At 33.4% G+C, this 19,320-nt stretch overlaps 4 protein-coding genes across 4 annotated transcripts; all 4 read right to left on the bottom strand.

Annotated features, from left to right (window-relative positions):
• Positions 1–1,251: 1,251 nt before the first annotated feature.
• Positions 1,252–2,049, bottom strand: LOC107176789 (pectinesterase inhibitor-like). Its single transcript, XM_015529748.3, has one exon. The coding sequence runs from the start codon at positions 1,882–1,884 to the stop codon at positions 1,357–1,359; it is 528 nt and encodes a 175-aa protein (XP_015385234.2). The 5' UTR covers positions 1,885–2,049; the 3' UTR covers positions 1,252–1,356.
• A 2,814-nt stretch (positions 2,050–4,863) lies between these two features.
• On the bottom strand, positions 4,864–5,433 carry LOC107176791 (pectinesterase inhibitor). The gene has a single exon (XM_015529750.2). The coding sequence runs from the start codon at positions 5,431–5,433 to the stop codon at positions 4,864–4,866; it is 570 nt and encodes a 189-aa protein (XP_015385236.2).
• Positions 5,434–6,496: 1,063 nt separating this feature from the next.
• LOC102613859 (scarecrow-like protein 28) lies at positions 6,497–10,457 on the bottom strand. Its single transcript, XM_006477340.4, has one exon. The coding sequence runs from the start codon at positions 8,861–8,863 to the stop codon at positions 6,860–6,862; it is 2,004 nt and encodes a 667-aa protein (XP_006477403.2). The 5' UTR covers positions 8,864–10,457; the 3' UTR covers positions 6,497–6,859.
• A 760-nt stretch (positions 10,458–11,217) lies between these two features.
• On the bottom strand, positions 11,218–15,560 carry LOC102614161 (plant UBX domain-containing protein 8). The gene is made up of 11 exons (XM_006477341.3): positions 15,359–15,560; positions 14,393–14,466; positions 13,605–14,112; positions 13,401–13,484; positions 13,203–13,318; positions 12,810–13,020; positions 12,498–12,695; positions 12,266–12,409; positions 11,777–11,920; positions 11,638–11,694; positions 11,218–11,506 (listed from the first exon to the last, which is right to left on the bottom strand). Exons 1-11 carry the CDS (start codon positions 15,440–15,442, stop codon positions 11,399–11,401), a joined length of 1,728 nt encoding a protein of 575 aa, XP_006477404.2. The 5' UTR covers positions 15,443–15,560; the 3' UTR covers positions 11,218–11,398.
• Positions 15,561–19,320: the final 3,760 nt, after the last annotated feature.

Raw genomic sequence — 19,320 nt, forward strand, 5'->3', positions numbered from 1 at the left:
ATAACAGAACGAAATCCTAAGCAATTATTAGGAAATAACTATAATCAATAGTGTTTAAATGAGAAAGCATATTCAAAGTTTTATGAAATTTAGATCAAACACGAGTTTATGGACAAAGACTTGTAGTATCTGGATATTCACAACTAGTGCACACTGATCAAGTTACAGGCAGATACACAAGGTGAAATCTTATAAAAAAAAACATTTAAAACCCATTTAAATCGTATTTGCGAATAAACCCACTTAAATCTTAAATTGTAATCACAAATATGATCCCAAAAATTAATTTCATTAAAAACATCTCAATTTGTTTATTTCAATTTTATTATAAAATTTTTGGAATTATATTTGCGGTTACAAAACTAAAACCCACTTTTGTTCAACACAAAAATCACATAAAAATAACTAATTTTTAATACGCAATGGTTTGTTTAGCTCATCGCTAGTGCGAATCACACTAAAAACATGCAGTAGCTTCTTCAACAACTTAAACACAGCATTAAATCCATTTTCAAACACAGCATCAAATCAACCAAAAAGTTCTAACTTTAACATGCATTGAGTTATTTGGAATTTTCACCTTCTATAAGGTTTAATAACTCATTCGTTCCTTGCCTGTTGCCAGCAATGGTCACTCGACGACAACATTTTCCTACCGCCATCACTTTGTTGTTAATCACTCTTCCTTCAAATTGGGGTTTCTCAAATTTGAGCTTCATTTGGCAAGGTTAGAATCATAAAGAGAAGAATCTAGGTGTATTTGGGACTTTGGGTGGATGATGGATTGCTAATTAGCTTGAGTTTGGAAGATGAAAGAGAAGATATGTCCAATGCATGCTTGGAACCAATGGATAATGAAGTGCACAGCGAGTGAATATTGGTTTTTTTTCAAAATTTTAGATAGCTTTTTTAAGAAATTACCCTTATACATTGACAAGATTCCAAATGGAATCCAAATGGTTGGGGAGGTATCTAATAATATGCTCATACTTTCTATTTAAGTGTTGATATGCCAAATCTTAGGGGAGGTCCCTAAAAATTACCCTTTTTTCTCTCTAATTTTTCTTGAATTCACGGGAACTAAACCTCATAACAAAAGTTTTAAATCCATCATTTTACCAGTTTTCGTTTATGGGGGCGGCATTCATTTTTGCCTGCACTTGATTGTCTCTCTTGTATATGCTAGGCTTTCTTTGGGCTCTAAACTATTTTGGACTTATCTTAATATAAACTTGAACAATGTCGCGTACTAGATGCTTCATTTAAAATATCATCGTATGTTTCCTGACAATCAACCATTTATTGTCTTATAAATTTCACATAAAATTGACTTCCAACCGTAATGGAATAATCAAATCACGAAGGAATAAGCAATATAATGCTTCTTGCCAAAAGCCCTAGATAAGCAATATCGGTATTCCTCTGCCTAATCGGCGATCCCTTCTTATCTTTATACGTCCCTTCACAATCCACAGGCCCCCTTGCGCCTCCATAAAACGCCAATTTCGCAGCTTCCTTGTAAGCATTTTCGTCCAGTTTCTTCTTGGCACCTCCAAAATCATCTTCAATCATCAGCTTATAATCAGAAGCGCATCGCGAAAGAAGCTGCTCAAGATTTGGGTCGCTTGCTTGTAACTTCTTGATCACATTGAGCGTCTCTGTGGCGTTGCCTATGCATATGTCAAGCAAGATTTTCGCTAGCCCTTTGACATCTTTGGCGCCGGCGCTACGAGGGTCTGATCTGAAAATTGGCTCGCACATTGAAACCGAATATGATTTCTTGCATGTTTCCGTTATTAAATCAGCTTGAACGACTTGGTTTGCGAACATGCAAATGAGAAGAAATGTCGTCCACGCCCACGGGTAAAGGGTTTTGTTTTCCATTTTCAAGTGCTTCAAATATCTATATGTGTTTTATGTTAGAAATTGGCGTACCGTATAATTTATAAATTAAAGATAGAGAGCATAATCATATATAAGCAAAGTTAGCTGTAGATGAGATTTTTGGTATACAATATTTTACAGTCCATATATGCAAATTGTAATAGATTCCACAATTCTGTATCTACCAAAAATTAAAGATTTCAGATACACTTTATTTTTTACAAAGATAGAAGCTTGTTTAGCTCCTATATTATAAAGTTAGTGTCTATTTAATCCCTGTACTTTTTTAAAATACCTCAAAACATCCCTATGTTAAATTATTGACACCCCTGCCATTACTTTTTATTTCTTTTGCGTTATTTTTACAATATTACCCTCTTACAATAGTTTTTTTTACATTAATAAAAAGAAAAAAAAAATTAAATTACCAATTTAACCCAAGAAAATAAAATATAAACAAAGAAAATATATATTCATTTTCGTTTTGCTTTTATTTTGTTTTATACAAAAATTAATATATTGGCTCCTCAGCAGAGTGTTCCACAAAAATTAATATATATTATTATTTTTATTTTATTTTTGGGGTTAAATTAGAAATTAGGAAATTTAATTTTTTTTATTAATGTCCAAAAAAAAAGAAAAATTATTGTAAGAGGTTAATATTGTAAAAGCAAGCAAAATGAACAAAAAGTAATGACAAGTGTGTCAATAGTTTAATGGCATTATGGTAGGGATGTTTTGAGGTACTTCTAAAAAATAGGGACTAAACGAATACTAATCTCATATTTACCCCTTTTACAATCTGCTCAATTTATGGACGAAAAATAAATTCCACAATTTTGTACCATATAATTTATATAGATAGAGTCATAGAGAGAATGATTATATCTAGTAAAGTTAGCTGTATATGAGATATTTGGTATGTAATATTTTAAAGTCCATATCTGCAAATTGTAATAAATCCCACAATTTTGTATTTATGAGAGTATCTCAAATGTTTATCTTTCATAGAAAATTTTCAATGCTCCTCATTATCAAAATATAGACAGTCAAATAAACCAAATAGATTGTAAAAGTGAAGTGTTAACTTGGGAATCAAGTTAGAGACTAGATTTAGCATTCAGCTGCAGTCTTTTTGTTTCTAATTGGGAAAAATGACACTATCACCTTCATGGTTCGATGAAACAATAATGCTATTCATACTTAATTAGGATATTTAGTTTGTATCTCAATTGATGTGACAAATGATGTGTAATTATCTTATTGGTTCAAATGATAAATAATTATTATACTTTATCATTTTTAATTTAAATAATGAATTTCTATTGTTGATGCATTGGTTAGGACACAAAGTAAATATTCCAACTAAGTTAACTTAGGATCACTCTTGATAAAATGGTCATGAGACCCCATGTTTTTATAAATAATCACAAAGACACCTTTATGGATACACATATTCTCTTTTAGACAAACTATGGAGGTCTTTTCCAACATTTTTTTGAACATAAAAGGGGGGTTTATAGGTGATTTGTACAATCATTTCCAAGCACAAAGAAGGATTCATGTATCGTAAACAAGAGTTTGTGAGTCCATTTCTAAAAAAATAAGGGAATTTCCGTGATCATTTTCTCAAACTAAAAGGGTTGTTGGCGTTCTTTTTTCCTTTTAACTAACACGAAGATTTGTAGGAATTTTCACAGCATTGGCTGTTAAAAATCTTACACAGGACACTCGTACTATGTCTTTGGGCATAATTAATTTAAGGCCAAGAGATGAAAAACAAATAAAGAATAATAATGACGTTTCATATCATCATTAGTGAGATAATTTTCCAATTTAATTTCATAACATTAAATTACTAATAAACGAATGACATATAATATGGTTCATCATCGATATATTTTTGAATCTCGACTTTTTAAGTAGACAATTAGTCGTAAGTAATAATATTCTACGCATAATAATTATAGCCTATTTATACAGAGGTGGACTATTATTGGGTTGGGCCAGCCCGTCTCTATCTGGAAATGAACAAACCGAGATGATCATTAGTGCGCAAGAGCCCTAGGCCGGTGCTGGCCTCACATTTTAGGCACAATAAGTACATACAGTTACAGATGTTGAATTTGCTACAATACAATTATCTCATGATATCATTAAACCAAAAGCGTTGTATTAATGTTTCCTGCGACATTCTACAGTAACAATGTTACTAAATGTGACATCGCTAATAATCGTAATTAAGACCAAAAAAAAAAACTCAATACTTTATTGATGGTGTATACTTCTAAATAACTTGCAAGACATTTTTTGCTGCTGCTGTCTGCTGATGTTTAAGCTTGGGCTACAAGGGTTTTATTTCGCCCGACGCTGGCGACAGATCGTATCTTGAGAGACTACGAAACCGACACAACAGCTTGTTCTAACTAAAACAGACGACAAATCGCTTATTTGTTTGATAAACAAACGACAAGCATATAGGCCTTGCACCGGGGTAAAAATTATACGATACATCATGCTTTTAAACGGCTAAGGATTAGTCGACCGTGTTATAGTTTTTTAATTAAATCGTCGAATTCGATAATTTTAATTTTTTTTTTCATTTTCTCAAACATTGGTTCGACTAATCAACTGATTTTTTTTTTTTTTATAAAAAAATGTTTGACTTTAAATTTATATTTTTATCACTATTTGTTTTAAATTATAATAAAAATTAGATAACGATAAAGGAAATGAGGATTAAGTATATTATGAGGAAAATGTCTAGACTCTTTTTTATACTCCATTTTATGAGGTAGGATATCTCAGCACCTTCTTGTTTAAATTCTTTTTTTTTTCTGAAAAATAATTGTTCTACAAAAAGCAGTGGTTTACAGAGTGATCCCCAAAACAAGCCTCAAAAATCTGACACTTTCATTGATTGAAATTTGCTGATACATACTTGAATATGTCAACAGCACCAAATAGCTACATCATTTATCAAGTCAAAAGTGCTATAATTCCTTGGGTTACAAATCCTAAATTTTCTAAATCTTTACTCTTCTTCCATACAGTTGAGGAGCTATCAAATCCCAATGATGCAAGGTTCTGAGCCTTCTTAGCTCCATAACCTGCAAGCCGTGCAGCCTCCAGAAAAGAGTTCGTATCCAAGTTCTCCAAGGATTTTTGAAAATAATCTTCAACTGCTCCTACGTAAAAACATAGGCACAGTGAAAGATAACCCTTCAGCTCTGGATCAGTGGCCTCACCTTCCAACTTTTCCATCAACTGAATGGTGTCTGTAGCTTTGGCTATAGTTTTGTCCAGCATGATACGAGCAAGCCCTTTGACATCACTGGCTCTGTAACTACGACCGTCTGATCTCAGAAACATCACACATGCGTCACTCAGAAAAAAGATTTTATAGCAAGTTTCTTCTATTAGATCTGCCTGAACCAATGTGTAATTTTGGTTTGCACACAAGACGAAGATGATGATAAGATATATTGTCGTCAATGCACGAGGGGTCTTGTTTTTCATTTTCGAGAGCACATAAAATGTCTGGGACATCTCTTTATATTTTTATGTATAAAAGATTAGTCTTGTGAAATTAAGATAGTCAAACATTATCAAATATCTTTCTATAGTTGCCATTCCTTGATAAGGTTACATTGAATGCAAACATATATAAATGTTAGTAAATTCAAAGTACAGCAAACACATAATAAGAGTGGATAACCACCACTCATTTTACTAATAGTTGTAATTTCTTTGTTTGATTATTGAGGTCGAGGATTTGAGTCTTTCAGTACGTGTTGCGAAGTAGATTTTTTTTCTTTGTTTAGATACGGATCGTTTTGATCATCGGATCGACTTGAACATGCCTTCATCAAGACGAGTCCAGATAGAATTATGATGAAATTATTTTTAGAAATTCATTTCCTCTATTCAAAATTAAAATTTATTTAATTTTCACTTCACACGGTTACCTCAAATGTATATAATATGACCTTACTATTGCAAGTTTTTATGAAGACATGTTTTATTCAATGAACCCATTAAAATGCATTAAATTGAACCCAAAAAAAAAGGGAAAATTCAAACGTAAACAATTGCAATATGTCTGATTATTATATGTTTGGATATTATTATTATTTATTGGACAGCAATCACAGCCATTTATGATAGATATCATATTTTCATATAGATTTATCAGTACAGGAAGTAAGAAATATTAAAAATATGTTTGGACGCGTGTGATTTTTTTTATCAACTTTGTTGAAAGAGTATTTTTTCGAAAATGCTTGTTCTGTTTTTATCACGGCACAAAGAAAATATGTGTGGCCGTACGTACGGAAAAATAACATTCACAATTCCTTACTGATTAAATTCGTTGAAGAGGGCTTGATATAAGACTGTAACGAATAGTTAAACCATTAAATCGAGAGTTCTATGTAAATAAATGTTGCCAATGGAAAAGGAAAATGGTTCTGTACATTTCCAGATCTTTCTAATTGATCACCTTGCTTCGTGTTTTATCTTATCTTGTATTTTTGTTCATGTTGTGTCTCAAATCAAGTCGACAGAAAATGATTTCCAATGCTAACAGATATATTTTCCAGTCATAATATAAAAAACAACTCAACAAATCTTTTCATCTATCTATAAAGATACAATTTCTGGATACATTGCTCATAAATCTAATAACAAGGACAAATTGTCATCATCATACATAAAGAATTAAAGAATAAATGCAACTTGACATCAATAATGAAAGCCTAGACCTGACCTGCAAAGAACTGAATCAGTATGAATGAAGCTACTGTATTCATACAAATGACCCTATCAGGATTGAAAAATCTTATCTGCAACGAAAGAATGAAAGAATAATGACAGATTTCTCTACCTACAAAGAATTTTAGTGTCTCTTTCTGTATGCTAGGATGGAATGAAAACTAATGGTGTGTGTGTGAAGAAAAAAGAAACCCCGCAGCAATCAGCTTGGCTGAGAGAATGAGGATGAACCGCCTGCAACATCAACAGGTACCCACGCCGAGACTGTATAAAGAGGCTGATCTATCCAGCTTAGGGTAACCGCCGCTCCATCCTGTCCTTGCTTCTTAACACCATAATTCTCGCAAGAGTACATCTTCAGTAGCATTTGACTCTGAAGCATCTCCCTCTCGCTGATCCCCATGCATCGAAACCCTCCTTGCTCCATCATCCTCCTCCAGTTCTCAAAACTCTCGTGCCTTTCTAACCGGTCACTTCCTTCGCAAGCAACAATACTTCTAACTTCCCTTGCAAACATCTCTTCTATCTTGATCCTAACTGGACTGTCTAATGGGAGACAGTAATCGATCAAATCAAATAAAGCACTGTAGTATCTCAATGAATTGGAAACTCTGGTCTCCAAGAAAGGGGAATTGTGCTCGGCTTCTTGCTCTGCCATAAGGACTATTGTCGGGTTTGTGCTCCGAATAAGTCCCAAAAAATCCCTGAGTACTCCTCCATTCCCACTATACAGCGTCTTATGCAACTGAAAGATACAATTCACCGCCACGCTCTCCTTCTCCTTCACATGAAGCATCCACAGCCTCACATCTTCTAACCTGTCCACAACCGGATGGAACTCAAAAGGCAAATTCAGTGCCTCAGCAAATCCGGAAAGTCTATCTCCCGTTTCGTTTAATTCTTGTTTGGACTCACCGATACCAGTGATTCTAACATGGCTTGGAGGGTTAGGCCTGGAGGCTAGGCTCTGAAAAAAACTAGGCCACTGAAGTCCTTGCTTAATGTCAAAATCAATGATGTGAACCCTGTCTTTCCCGTCAAAAGCTCTCAGCAGCATCTCATTTGCTGTGAAATGAATGAATTTCGGAATTGGAGTCGCCTGGTTCAAAAGCCTCAGTGCAGCCCCCGAATCATCATCAACCCGATCAAAATCTCGAGGAGGGGTAATATGAAAAGTATGAGGCCAAAGCCTTGAGACACGAAGAGCCAAAGCTTCAGTGTAGTAAGCTGTCAGGCGACTAATAGGGCTTCCTCTCGGAGAAGCAACATCACCCAACTTGGCAATAAAATGGTTGACAGCAGGGATATTCCTCGACCCAATTGCTTCCACACAATCTGTAAGTAATCTGACAAGCTCAAATCCATTCTCCCCTTGGTTGGTACCCTCCTCGCTAGCTTCCACACCACCTTGATGAGGATATGGATTCCTAGACCCATTACCAACATCATGCTCCACAGGATTCTCATGTAGCCTAAGAGCCAAGCTCCCACTCTCTGATGAGGTACTTGAAGCCGAAACCTCCTTTGCCAACCTATGGCTAGTCTCATCACCGTCTTTTTCACCCAAATCTGTGATCTCAGTTATAACCGATTCCACCCAAGGATTGTTTGACAGTGGCAAAGGTGGTGAAATAAATTCACCAGGCACATAACAAACCCTGTCTTTCTCTCCTGAGCAGGTCAAAGTAAAAGGAACTTGAGGGACATTTTGGCCTGTGAAACTAGGCTGAAACCAAAAGTTCCCGGTACCCAATTGACCTAAACTCAAACTATCACCACCACCTTCATGAATATCATCATTTTTCCCATCATTATCACCACTGCTACCCTTTTTCCTTTTAGCCCTGTTAATGCAAGACTCGTCAACCAAACCTCCTTCTGCAAACCTCTTCAGACTCTTACCCTTCTCCCAAAACTCATCTTTGATCTCCCTCTGCGTGCTCGTTGCCAAAGGTGGAAGACGGACGTTCTGTTTGAGAGAACAAGCGCTTGTCTTAGGCTCAATTGGCTTCTCTACAGAGAGGCCAACAGGCCTAATGGGCTGGGAGCGCGACGAGTCTTTTCGAGAAAAGCTACATGGCAAGTCCAGTCTCTGTGTGCCCATTGACGGCAACTGAAAATGGCAAGCTGGAAATTGTGCAGATGCTTCACTCCTCAATCGATGCCTCGGTGACAACAATGTGGAACTAGAACACCCAGCCAACATCCTCTATATCCTTCCTATTTTCAATCTTTTTGTGTTTTGTTCTTTTCAACTTAAATTCACCCACCCAACCTATTTTCTGTTTAAACTTCCTATCTCTCTTTGGTTCTATAATTTCTGTATTAGCTATGCAATATATGAGTTTTTACTGTGCAAATTCTTATATGTTTTGATATTATGGCCTAGGAAGTAAATGTAACAATATAAACCTAGAGAGATAGACTAAGTGAGTGTGTGAATTTTCAAGAACTGAAACAACAGGAATCCGATGAATAAACAAAATTAAGAAAAAGATATGAAACAAATTTCAGTGTTCCTATATGAATAAGTGTGCAATGAATGAACAAGAATATGCTTAAAAAAACAATGGAAAAAAGAAAAAGAAAAAGAAAGAATTATCCCACCCCCAAAAGAATCAAAGAATCCAATACTAAATCAAACACCTGTAATAAAACAATCATCGGATTCCACAACATTCACAAACAACTCATTGTTTCTTCACAGACGAATGCAAATTGTGGAAGGAAGCAGAATAAACACATACTTGCTCAAAATGGTAGCTGAAACTCATAAAAAACTCGACAGCCAGAACAGCATTTGAAGCCAACAACAACTCCATGGTAGCTAAAGAGCTGAATCAAACACAAGTAAAACAAACAAACCCCAGCCGATCAAAAGGAGCAGTTGAATTCCATACCTCTCTCAAACGCACTCGCTCACTTCCCAAAAGAACCATAACCCATGAACCATTTGTGTTTTTATATAGTAATACAATACCAATCACCCTTTTCGCGTTTCTTCTTTTTTGGTTTGCTCTACTAATACACTAACTCTGTACTATAATGCGTAAAACTATACTGTAACTATAAAGCCTATTAACTACCACTTCCAATGGAGGCTGTCTTGATCATTGCTCTTTTTAGGTCCTGTCTCCTTAGTCTTTGATATGAGAAAAATGAAAAAGAGGATGTTCGAGAAATGTATGGGGAACTTCGTTTCTATACCGTTGGATTTTGATCCGACGGCGGAGATCGCGAATCTAAGTGACCGTTGGGATATGTCGGTGAAATATGACCGTTGGGGGAGAGAGTGAGGGGGGGGGGGAGGGGGAGTTGGTGTACGGACTCGGTTTTATTCTTTTATCTAGGGGGAGAAAATAGGGCTCCCTATTGCGTTGCCGTTCACGTAGGATGCACGTGCCTGTCTCCTGATATCCGTTCACTCGACCGTTGGGTTACATCATCAATTTTCTTTTTTTCTTTTTTAATGTTTTGTTTTTTTGTTGATAATTGGTATCAGTACTTGCATTTTCTTTTTCTTTTTGTTAACTTCCTTAACTTTTCCACTTTAAGAAACGTGGCGCATAACAAGCCGCCATTAGAGAAAAAAAAAAAAAAAAAAGTGAGATTTTCTGAAGTGTGATTTGACCGAACTACGACTGAGGTTTTTGGTCTTTCTGCGTGGAATAACAATCTGCCACGTGGAACCAGGAATAGCATCCTCTTTTATTCTTGGACTTGAGCTCAGAGTACTTTAGGCCCACATGTGGCTTCAAGAAATCGTTTGCCAGAGAAGGGGAACAAATTCAGGCGAACCCACAATAGGAGTAACTAATTCGGATGTTTTGCTTTGCTTTTTGACAGATCTTTTCAGGATATCCATATTTTAAAGTGAGGATATATATAAAAATCATATATTTGAAGGTATTGAAAATTGTACTTTTTTTTATTAATACATTAAAATATTTTTTTATCTATTAATAACATCCAAACTTTATTAAAATAAAAATATTTTTGGTTCAGAGAAAAATTACACACACATATATAGTTTGTGAATTCTAATATATTATTGAAGTTATTTTATTTAACAAAAATAATATTGGAAGTTTTGCAAATTTTCAAAGTTACTTTGTTACAGCCTAGTGAAAAAAGAAGAAAGGGTATCTTACAACGAAAGGTGAAAATCATGATTGCACGCAAGTAAATTTGTACCCCTTTTGTAGCCATCTTCCAACGGTTGAAGAGGGTAAATAATCCTTTTGCTAAAATTGGTGAAAGTTCTAGGAAGCTATAAGTGCTAACAAAATGCGGTAGAATCCAAACAAACGCCAAGCACCGATAGCTAATGGTCAAGCAAATTGAATCAAAGATCAAGAAGTCACTCAATTCGCCGATGATCTGCTTGTTTGCTATTTGTCATCTTGTATTTGTTGTTTTTAAATTATTACTTATTGAAGTGTTTAGTTCCGTCCTGGGCACTCATCTTTGAGATGAATAATCATTCTATACACAATAGTTCAAGCCAAAATTTCAATCATAAATTAAAAAAAAAAAAAAAAAGTCACATTAAAACTCATATATGTTAAGAGAATAATATTTAAATGGATGGTGAAGACACATCTTAATTTATGCATGTAAATAAGATATAAAATTTAGCGGGGGTCCTGTATAGCAGCAGTATAGCTCCTTCGGCGTCCCACAGCTCATTCACCAAATTGTATCTAAATAAACTAAATTATAACTTTCTACACAATGGAGTCTAGACCAACTCCAGAAACAAAGCTTCCTGCTTGCTCGTCAGCCCAAGTTCATTGAGAGTCAAAGCACTCTCCCCATCACTGAAAGCACGCCTTGGGTATGGCCTCACCTATTGAAGCAATTACACTAAATAATTCAGAATTACAGGTCTCTTATCTGTAAATCACCTCAATTAATCCGTGGGGAATAATTGAATAAATTTAATTTTGTTAGGTAGAATATGGATGGTTTGAACATTACCAGTCTGTAGGTGCCTGCTTTGATTCCTCTTCCAACATCTATATAGTCAAAAAGAGACTGCAAAGAAATATTTTTCACAATGAAGTTGTTGGGCAGAGGGACAAATTGAAAGTAAGCAGATTTTCTACACAGATCTTACCTGCAGCTTGTTGGACTTAAGGAATCGGCGACCACGACGACTGCCATCTGGCATCCGCACCAGAAGGGTCACAGCATTTTCATCATCTGGGGCTGGCTCCTGAGGCAATGACGCTTCTTTTGCTGCTAATTGTCTTTCATATTCCTGCCAGCAAAAAGTTCATTGCGCATCTGTGAAGTGTTTAAAACTATTTAAAAGTAACATCCACTCCAATAGACAAAACATACAAATTCAGAATGGTACTTCTTAGCTGGATTTAGTTATGTCCACCATAAGATAAATAGGTCTATGAAACAGAAGACTTTCAACTACCAAAGACCAAATATGTGGTTGATGTACCCAAAGAATATATAAATAAATAAAGAAAAAGGGTCAAATGCAAAAACTTTCAATACTACTAGATAATACTAGCAACATGAGAAAATAAAAAAAAGGAGAAAAAAACAGTTTGACCATGAAAAGGAAAAAAATAATTCAATAACAAAGTACCTGCTGCTCCTCCATTTTCCGACGGGTTTCTTCCTCTTTTCTTCTTTCCTCAGCAAGAGCAGCATTTCTTGCTTCTTCCTCCATTAGACGGCGAGCTTCAGCTTTTTCTCTGTCTGCTTGCAATGATGCAAGATATTCATCATCCTGCACGAGTGAAGTACGCAGCAGTTCAGTGACACCACAGACAGAGATTAGAACTTTATTATTTGGTCTTGAGGCCCAAAATTCAGACCTGCTGCTCCCGTATCAGGCGCTGAGCTTCCAATGAGGGTGATGGAGGACGAGGTACTCGCCGAGGATAAGAGCCCTCAGGTTGCATGTACTGATGAGGTGCATACGGAAAACGGTATCCACTTTCAGGTATTCCACCAAACATTGCAGCCTCAAGCATAACTGCTTCATCATGCTCCTCGGAAGAGATGCCACCCCACTAATTTAGTCAAGTGAATGTGTCAAATATATTAGTTGGCATAAAATTTTGGGCTAAGAATAATAAACATATGTGAGTTGAACTTTCTCGATAAGAAATATGCAGGGAAGATACCTCATCTGAAGGAAATGCATTTCCGTTGTGCTGTGGTTGATTGCTGACATCAGGCTGTCCAGGACTTGGAGGTGGGCTGACCTCAGTAACCCCAACTTCCTTGTCAGATTCCCCAGAACCCGAAGACGTATGTATGGACCTGTGCCTAACAAGAGGCTGCTCCTCCACATCTTCAGTCTCTTCTTGGATGGATAAGCTTCCTCCCTCCAACCTAAGTTGAACAAGGTATCCTCATAAAATTCTTGCCTCAAAGAGCAGAAAACACATCAAATAAGTATAAAGTATAAATCACCACCCTTCGCTATGGCCAGGACAACAGAAGGATGCCACATGCACACACAATCAGTAATCAGAGAACACACATAACACCAAAATTAACAGTTCAAAGAATACCTCCCATTTGATGTTGCCACTTTTCCCAGCTCCATCTCAGATGGCTTGGAAGCTCCTGCTACTGATGCCCCAACATCCCCACCTAGCTCACGCTGTGCTTTCTCTTGCTCTGCTGTCTGAATCCAGTTATCCAGTTCTTGTAAAGTGAGAAAAATGAGGCGCTTGTGAAGGAAAGATAAATGTAAAACAAAAGCTTACCCTTAATGACAATGAAACTGCATGTGCCAGATCGGCATCCTCCAAGTGTGGTTGCCTATGCTCAGTCCCAGCACCACTTACATTCTGCATTAAGAAGAAAGTGATTTAGTGTCTATTGGTACCAAAATCAAGAAAACAATGTAAATGACAAATGGTACTGAAACATTCATAATGTGAATCAAGCTGTTGTTTAGAAGCCTATACATCAGCCTCCCGTTTTGAGGCCTCAATGGCAGCTCGAATCATTTCTTCTTCTATGTCATTGCTATAGTCTGCCAAATTATCAAATGCAGGAGCAGTGGGACTGCTACGCCCATCATTTCGCAGTGTAGACTGTGCAGCAGGAGGAGCTGGAATATCCTCATCCACTTCATCAATTATGGCTGTCCCTCGGTTATCAGGGCCATGTGTATTTGCAGATTCAGTGACATCCTCGATGGTAGGGGCATGACCAGATGGATCGCCGCCATCTCTAACCTCTATGGGGATCTCTCTAACCTCTCTAGGATGGGTAACATGAGGTTCACGGCTCATAAAATCAGAGGCACCATCAAAGAACCTTCTACGACTGCTTGGATCAAGCAGTGAGAATGGATTTAAAGTTCTAGATCCAGATAGAAATGACAGTGGAGGCTCTCGGGGCACAGATTCAATGGGATCATCTATGTCCATAAAATCAGTTTGAGGTGCTGGAACAGATGATTGATGGGTGCTGAAAATTGCAAATCGCATAAAGGCGTATCATTAATAAATAAAAAATTTAAGAAGACTAAGAATTTTAAAAGATGGAACATAAAATTAGATGTTATTTCTGATAAAAACATTATTTTCTAAACACGTAACAACCGGGAGGAGAGGAGTCAACTGCATAAGATGAGTACTAGAAATTAAAAATGTAAAGCATTTCTTCTTTATAATTCAATAATAATTAAAAATAACAAAGAGGGCGTATAAATGGGAAAACAAATCAATTCAAAGGAAGAATGACAGACGCGTTCAGAGACGTGTTTCTATCTCCTTCGCTAAAATGTGCATTCACAGCTGCATTCAGATCACCACTGTGCTCCTGATTTCAAGGAAGAATAACAGATAAATCAGCAGTAAAGAAAACTAAATTTCAGCAAACAATTCTACAAGATTACTATCAGGCACACAGCCGTACAAGTATCCATCCTCAAAAGCTAACCCCAATGGGCAGCATAATACCAAGCACTTAGCTACTCCAGAGAATTTACAATGTGCAGGAAATTTTCTTGCTGTAATCTTGGCATTACTCGTATTGGACTAGGATTCATCCATCTGACAAATATGCCGTCCAAATATAACCAAATTTGGCATACGTCAGCTCAACACAATTCTTCCACATTTGCACTTTAATTTATTAAAAAAAAATCTATTTAAATTCTTCACCAAGCCTAGTTATAAACAATGAATTTTGTTTCTTAGATTTTATTTAACTCACATGGTTCCATGCGGGTATTAAATGAACGAAGAGTACTCTGATCAACACAAAAAACACTAATGTTCATTCAAAAATGGCACAAGAACAAGTACAGCCAATGATATATGTAAACAAACATAAAAGAAGTACCAATCAGAGTAACAAATTCCACGTTAATTTCATTTCTAATAAACTTAAACTCAAGAACCAAAAACAAAATTCACCAATTTCAGAGAACCTAAAATAATTCTCCTACAAAGGTTTAAATATTACGACTTTTATCAATATATAAAGTGAAAACCCTAAAATTAAAGCATTGGTCATCATACATCAACGAAAGTTAAGCAAATTAAAGTCCAAAAATACACGAAATACAAACATTAACCCTAGTTTCGCGTAGATTACATCATCAATCAACTGAAAATCAATTAACTCCACAATTGCAATCAAAATACATAAAAAGCGAATAAAAATTCTGAAATTTAGCTAAAAATTACAGTTTTTTTTTTTAATATACCTCTAGCTTTTGCACCGCGACCGATTCAGTGGCACCTGTGATGCTAATGAAGGTGTCGATTGCTTCTTGATTAGGTCTCACCATTTTCCGGGAAAATTTTTATTTTAATTTTCTTTTTGAAGCTTAATTGTTTTAAGCTTTTTCACTGTTCCGCTGTTGTGTGCTTTCTTTTATAGAAAGAAAGAACAGAAACAGAGATAAATATATATGTGTTGAAATTTAGGAACCTTATATAAGGTAGCGTTTGGGGTATGGGTGTTTTTGTAATTTGAATACTTCTCCAATGTTCTACGTTTCCTTTTATTGAGAGACGGTCTGCCCGTTAACTTACGGAGGTGAGGTTGGTATCGCCTAATGATAAAATCACTTATTAATGTGATCGTGTTAATTAAATTTTAATGCCCATTAATTAGTGATATTTAGAATAATTGACCATCTATAATCTCAATTCTTAGAAGATCTTCGTAGTATGGGCATACATATACATACACACACATATACGCACACAAATATATATTAGATTATAATAATACTCCATTTATGAATAAAAATATCATGAATAGAAACTATTAATGCACATCACTCGCTTCATATGCTACATAAATTGAAATACCAAGTTTATAATTCGAAATAATTATTATTAATTGTATTGTAAAAATAATCAGTTACAAAAAATAATAAAATATTCAGTAAAATTTATTTTCAAAATTACTATGAATTTTAAAAGTAGTTATATGTGTTTGATAAATCTTACGTTAAATTGTTTGATGAATACAAATTACTGAAATAATCATAATGTTAAATAAAATTTATTTTTTTAGGATGATGCTGTTTGGACCCACAAAATGCTCTTTTCCGCCACATTTTAATTATTTTTTATTACTAAAATAACCATAACATAAAATTACTTGTGCGATAAAATCACTTATGATATGGGTATTTTCGTAATAAAATACTAATTAAAATCACTCGTTCATTAATAATTAAAAGAAGAAATTCTTTTTTAGAAAAATGAGTTTTAATTCAATTTTTTTTAATTTTTAAATTGATTTTAAGAATCAAATTTTTGGGATTAAATTGTTCCACCTAATAGAAATGTATTGAGAAAATTATTGTTGTAACACACTTCTACATTTTTAAAAAACTAGCCATAAAACATTTTAGTGCCAATTTGAAGTATGTTGAGTTTAATGAAATCATCAAATAAATGATATTATATGTAGGGGTGGGCATAAACCCACAACCCATGGGTTTATCCAAACCCAAACCAAATTAAATGGTTTGGGTTGGGTAAATCATGAAAATGGATTAGATATAGGTTTTATATAGAAAATCATTTCATTATGGGTTGGGTATGGTTTATCCATGGGTCATTGACAAAATCTCAATACTCAAATTTTTCAAATGAAATAAATGAAAACAAAATAAATGAATACAAATAAGTGAAAGACCACCATTAATTTTTTTACAGCGTAATCAATTATCAACAATTAGAAAATGAAAATAATAGTAAAAATAAATTTAAATTAAATAAATATTATTGTAAATAACATAATTTTTTTTCTTATTTACAAAAATAATTCTTCCCACATGGAAGGATCATCATAGAAAGAGCAGGAGACTCTACTAGTGATCAATAATAACTCAGCTTGGACTGGATCCGATATGCTATATGACGGCTAATTTTTGGTCAATAATTGAATGTAATGTCCATATTAGGCCCCGTACAAAACTTTGCTTACCATATAATGAAATTAAAACATAAAGCATACACACTATATAATATCATAATGTAAATAAAATTAAGGGGATTGCCACTTTCCCCCTTACAGTAATTAACATATACCATTTACCCCTTTTTTGTTTTTAAATGGCCAAAATCCCCATGACAACATAAGTTTATAATATTATCCTTATTTTTAACTACTCTTTTATTTACATTTATTATAAATTAAATAAATTACATGAATAGAAACTAAATAAAAAAAATAAGTATTAAAACAAGAAATATATGTTTTGATATGAGCAAAAAAATTAATAATAAAATTTTTTCTTGTAATTATTTATTTTTTGAACATTTTCTTATAATAAACATTTTGTAATATTTTAAAATTAAATGTAAAAAGTATAGGTAAAATATTTTATTATTTATCTTATAATAAATTTTTATTTGTCATTCAAGTGTTCTTATAATAATTGTTTTTATCATTTTACTAATAATTTTCTTATATATTTATTATAAGAAAATTTTCACAAAATAAATAAGTATAAAAAATTATTATTATCAATTTTTTTGTTCATATCAAAACATATATTTCTTATTTTTAATGCTTTATTTTTTATTTAGTTTCTATTCATGTGATTTATTTAATTTATAATAAATATAAATAAAAGAGTAGTTGAAAATAAAGGTAATATTGTAAACTTATACTATTATGAGGGTTTTTAGCCATTATAAAAACAGAAGAAGGAAAAATGATATATGTTGATTACTGTAGGGGAGAAATTGACAATCTCCCTAAAATTAAGCGTATAAGTAGATAACATAACGCAAAACTACCAAAACGATAAATAAAAATAAATATTACATAATTAAATAAATAATAAGTGGAAAATTTTATTATTAGATTGTTAATGTCATGTTTGTGAAAATTTATTATTAAAGTGTACGTTCTTATTTATTGAGAAATAATAATTTTTGTGATTAAAATTTATTTTGATTTTCTAGTATTCTTTAATTTAAGGATTAAGTTATTGTAAAATTTATAGTTTTTATCCACTATATTTTTTTATATTTTAATATCAATTTAATAATTAATAATAATTATAATTTTGATATAATTAAATTTTATTAAAATAAAAATTATTTTGATAATAAAATTCAAACCAAACCCAAATAGTTTGGGTTGGGTTGGATTAAAAATATTTGGGTTGGTTTGGCTTAAAATCCAACCCAAACCAATCCATGCCCGCCCCTAATTATATGTATAAAATTCCCCGTTGGCCTGAATAAAACATATCTCTATATTAAAACTTTTAATTATACTACGGATCTTAGTTTTTAAAGACTCATAAACCATATTCAAAAGAAAAATAATATATGAAAACCAGCAGAACAATTAAAAATAAAAAATAAAACAGGGCTAATTAGTACATAAATATCAGATTATTTTTAAAAAAATTTGAGTGTTGTGCAAAATCTAAATTATTTTTTTAACTTTTTTTTTCTCTTATGATTCATATTCAAGTTATTAATCAAATAAAATTGTTTGAAAAACAATTCAGCTAGGCCCTTGGTCTAGTTTATTTATTTTGTTTCAAATGGTTACAATCTATAGTTATACAATAATAATAATGTTAACGATCTCCATAATTGAGCTCAAACCTAAGTTCTAATACTATATACCACCTATATATTAAATGATGAATGTAAAAATAATTTTAATATTTAATAGATAAATGTGACATCAGTTTAAGAAAAAGACTCCTACCAACATTAACCATACAATTACAAGAGGTCTATTTGAGACTTTAAATGCATACACATTTATTTTCTTATGCTTTTTTTTTTTAAGAGAACTATTGCTCGTGATATTTACACCATACAAATTACTGAGACCCATTTACATAAGTTCTAGATAGAATTTTCATAAGATATGATTACACTAGATTATATTTAGCACTATCTTGTGTTTAGCTTGAACTTGATTAATTAAATATTAATTTATTAACTATTATATTTTAAAAATTTATTTTATTTATAATAATAAAATTTTAAATGTAAATTTTACATTATCAAGTCGAATTCACGTTGTCGTACCCATTAATTTTATTGAATTATTTTTTAACAAAGTTGGAAAAAAAAAGAAAAAAGAGAAAATAAATCTTTGGTCTTTGATGAATGATATGTAGTTCATAAATTTATAACAATATATGGAATATGGATGACACATGGGTTATAT

The sequence above is a fragment of the Citrus sinensis genome, chromosome 3 (genome assembly GCF_022201045.2).
Source record: "Citrus sinensis cultivar Valencia sweet orange chromosome 3, DVS_A1.0, whole genome shotgun sequence".
In the NCBI taxonomy this organism is placed as follows: Eukaryota; Viridiplantae; Streptophyta; class Magnoliopsida; order Sapindales; family Rutaceae; genus Citrus; species Citrus sinensis.

What these genes read in the sequence shown, in the direction of transcription:
- LOC107176789 (XM_015529748.3), bottom strand. Translation starts at nt 1,884, where the DNA reads ATGGAAAACAAAACCCTTTACCCGTGGGCGTGGACGACATTTCTTCTC.
- LOC107176791 (XM_015529750.2), bottom strand. Translation starts at nt 5,433, where the DNA reads ATGTCCCAGACATTTTATGTGCTCTCGAAAATGAAAAACAAGACCCCT.
- LOC102613859 (XM_006477340.4), bottom strand. Translation starts at nt 8,863, where the DNA reads ATGTTGGCTGGGTGTTCTAGTTCCACATTGTTGTCACCGAGGCATCGA.
- LOC102614161 (XM_006477341.3), bottom strand. Translation starts at nt 15,442, where the DNA reads ATGGTGAGACCTAATCAAGAAGCAATCGACACCTTCATTAGCATCACA. An exon ending in CAGTTTCATTGTCATTAAGG is followed by an intron (nt 13,319 to 13,400) that starts GTAAGCTTTTGT and finishes AACTGGATTCAG; the next exon opens with ACAGCAGAGCAAGAGAAAGC. An exon ending in GTGGCAACATCAAATGGGAG is followed by an intron (nt 13,021 to 13,202) that starts GTATTCTTTGAA and finishes TGTTCAACTTAG; the next exon opens with GTTGGAGGGAGGAAGCTTAT.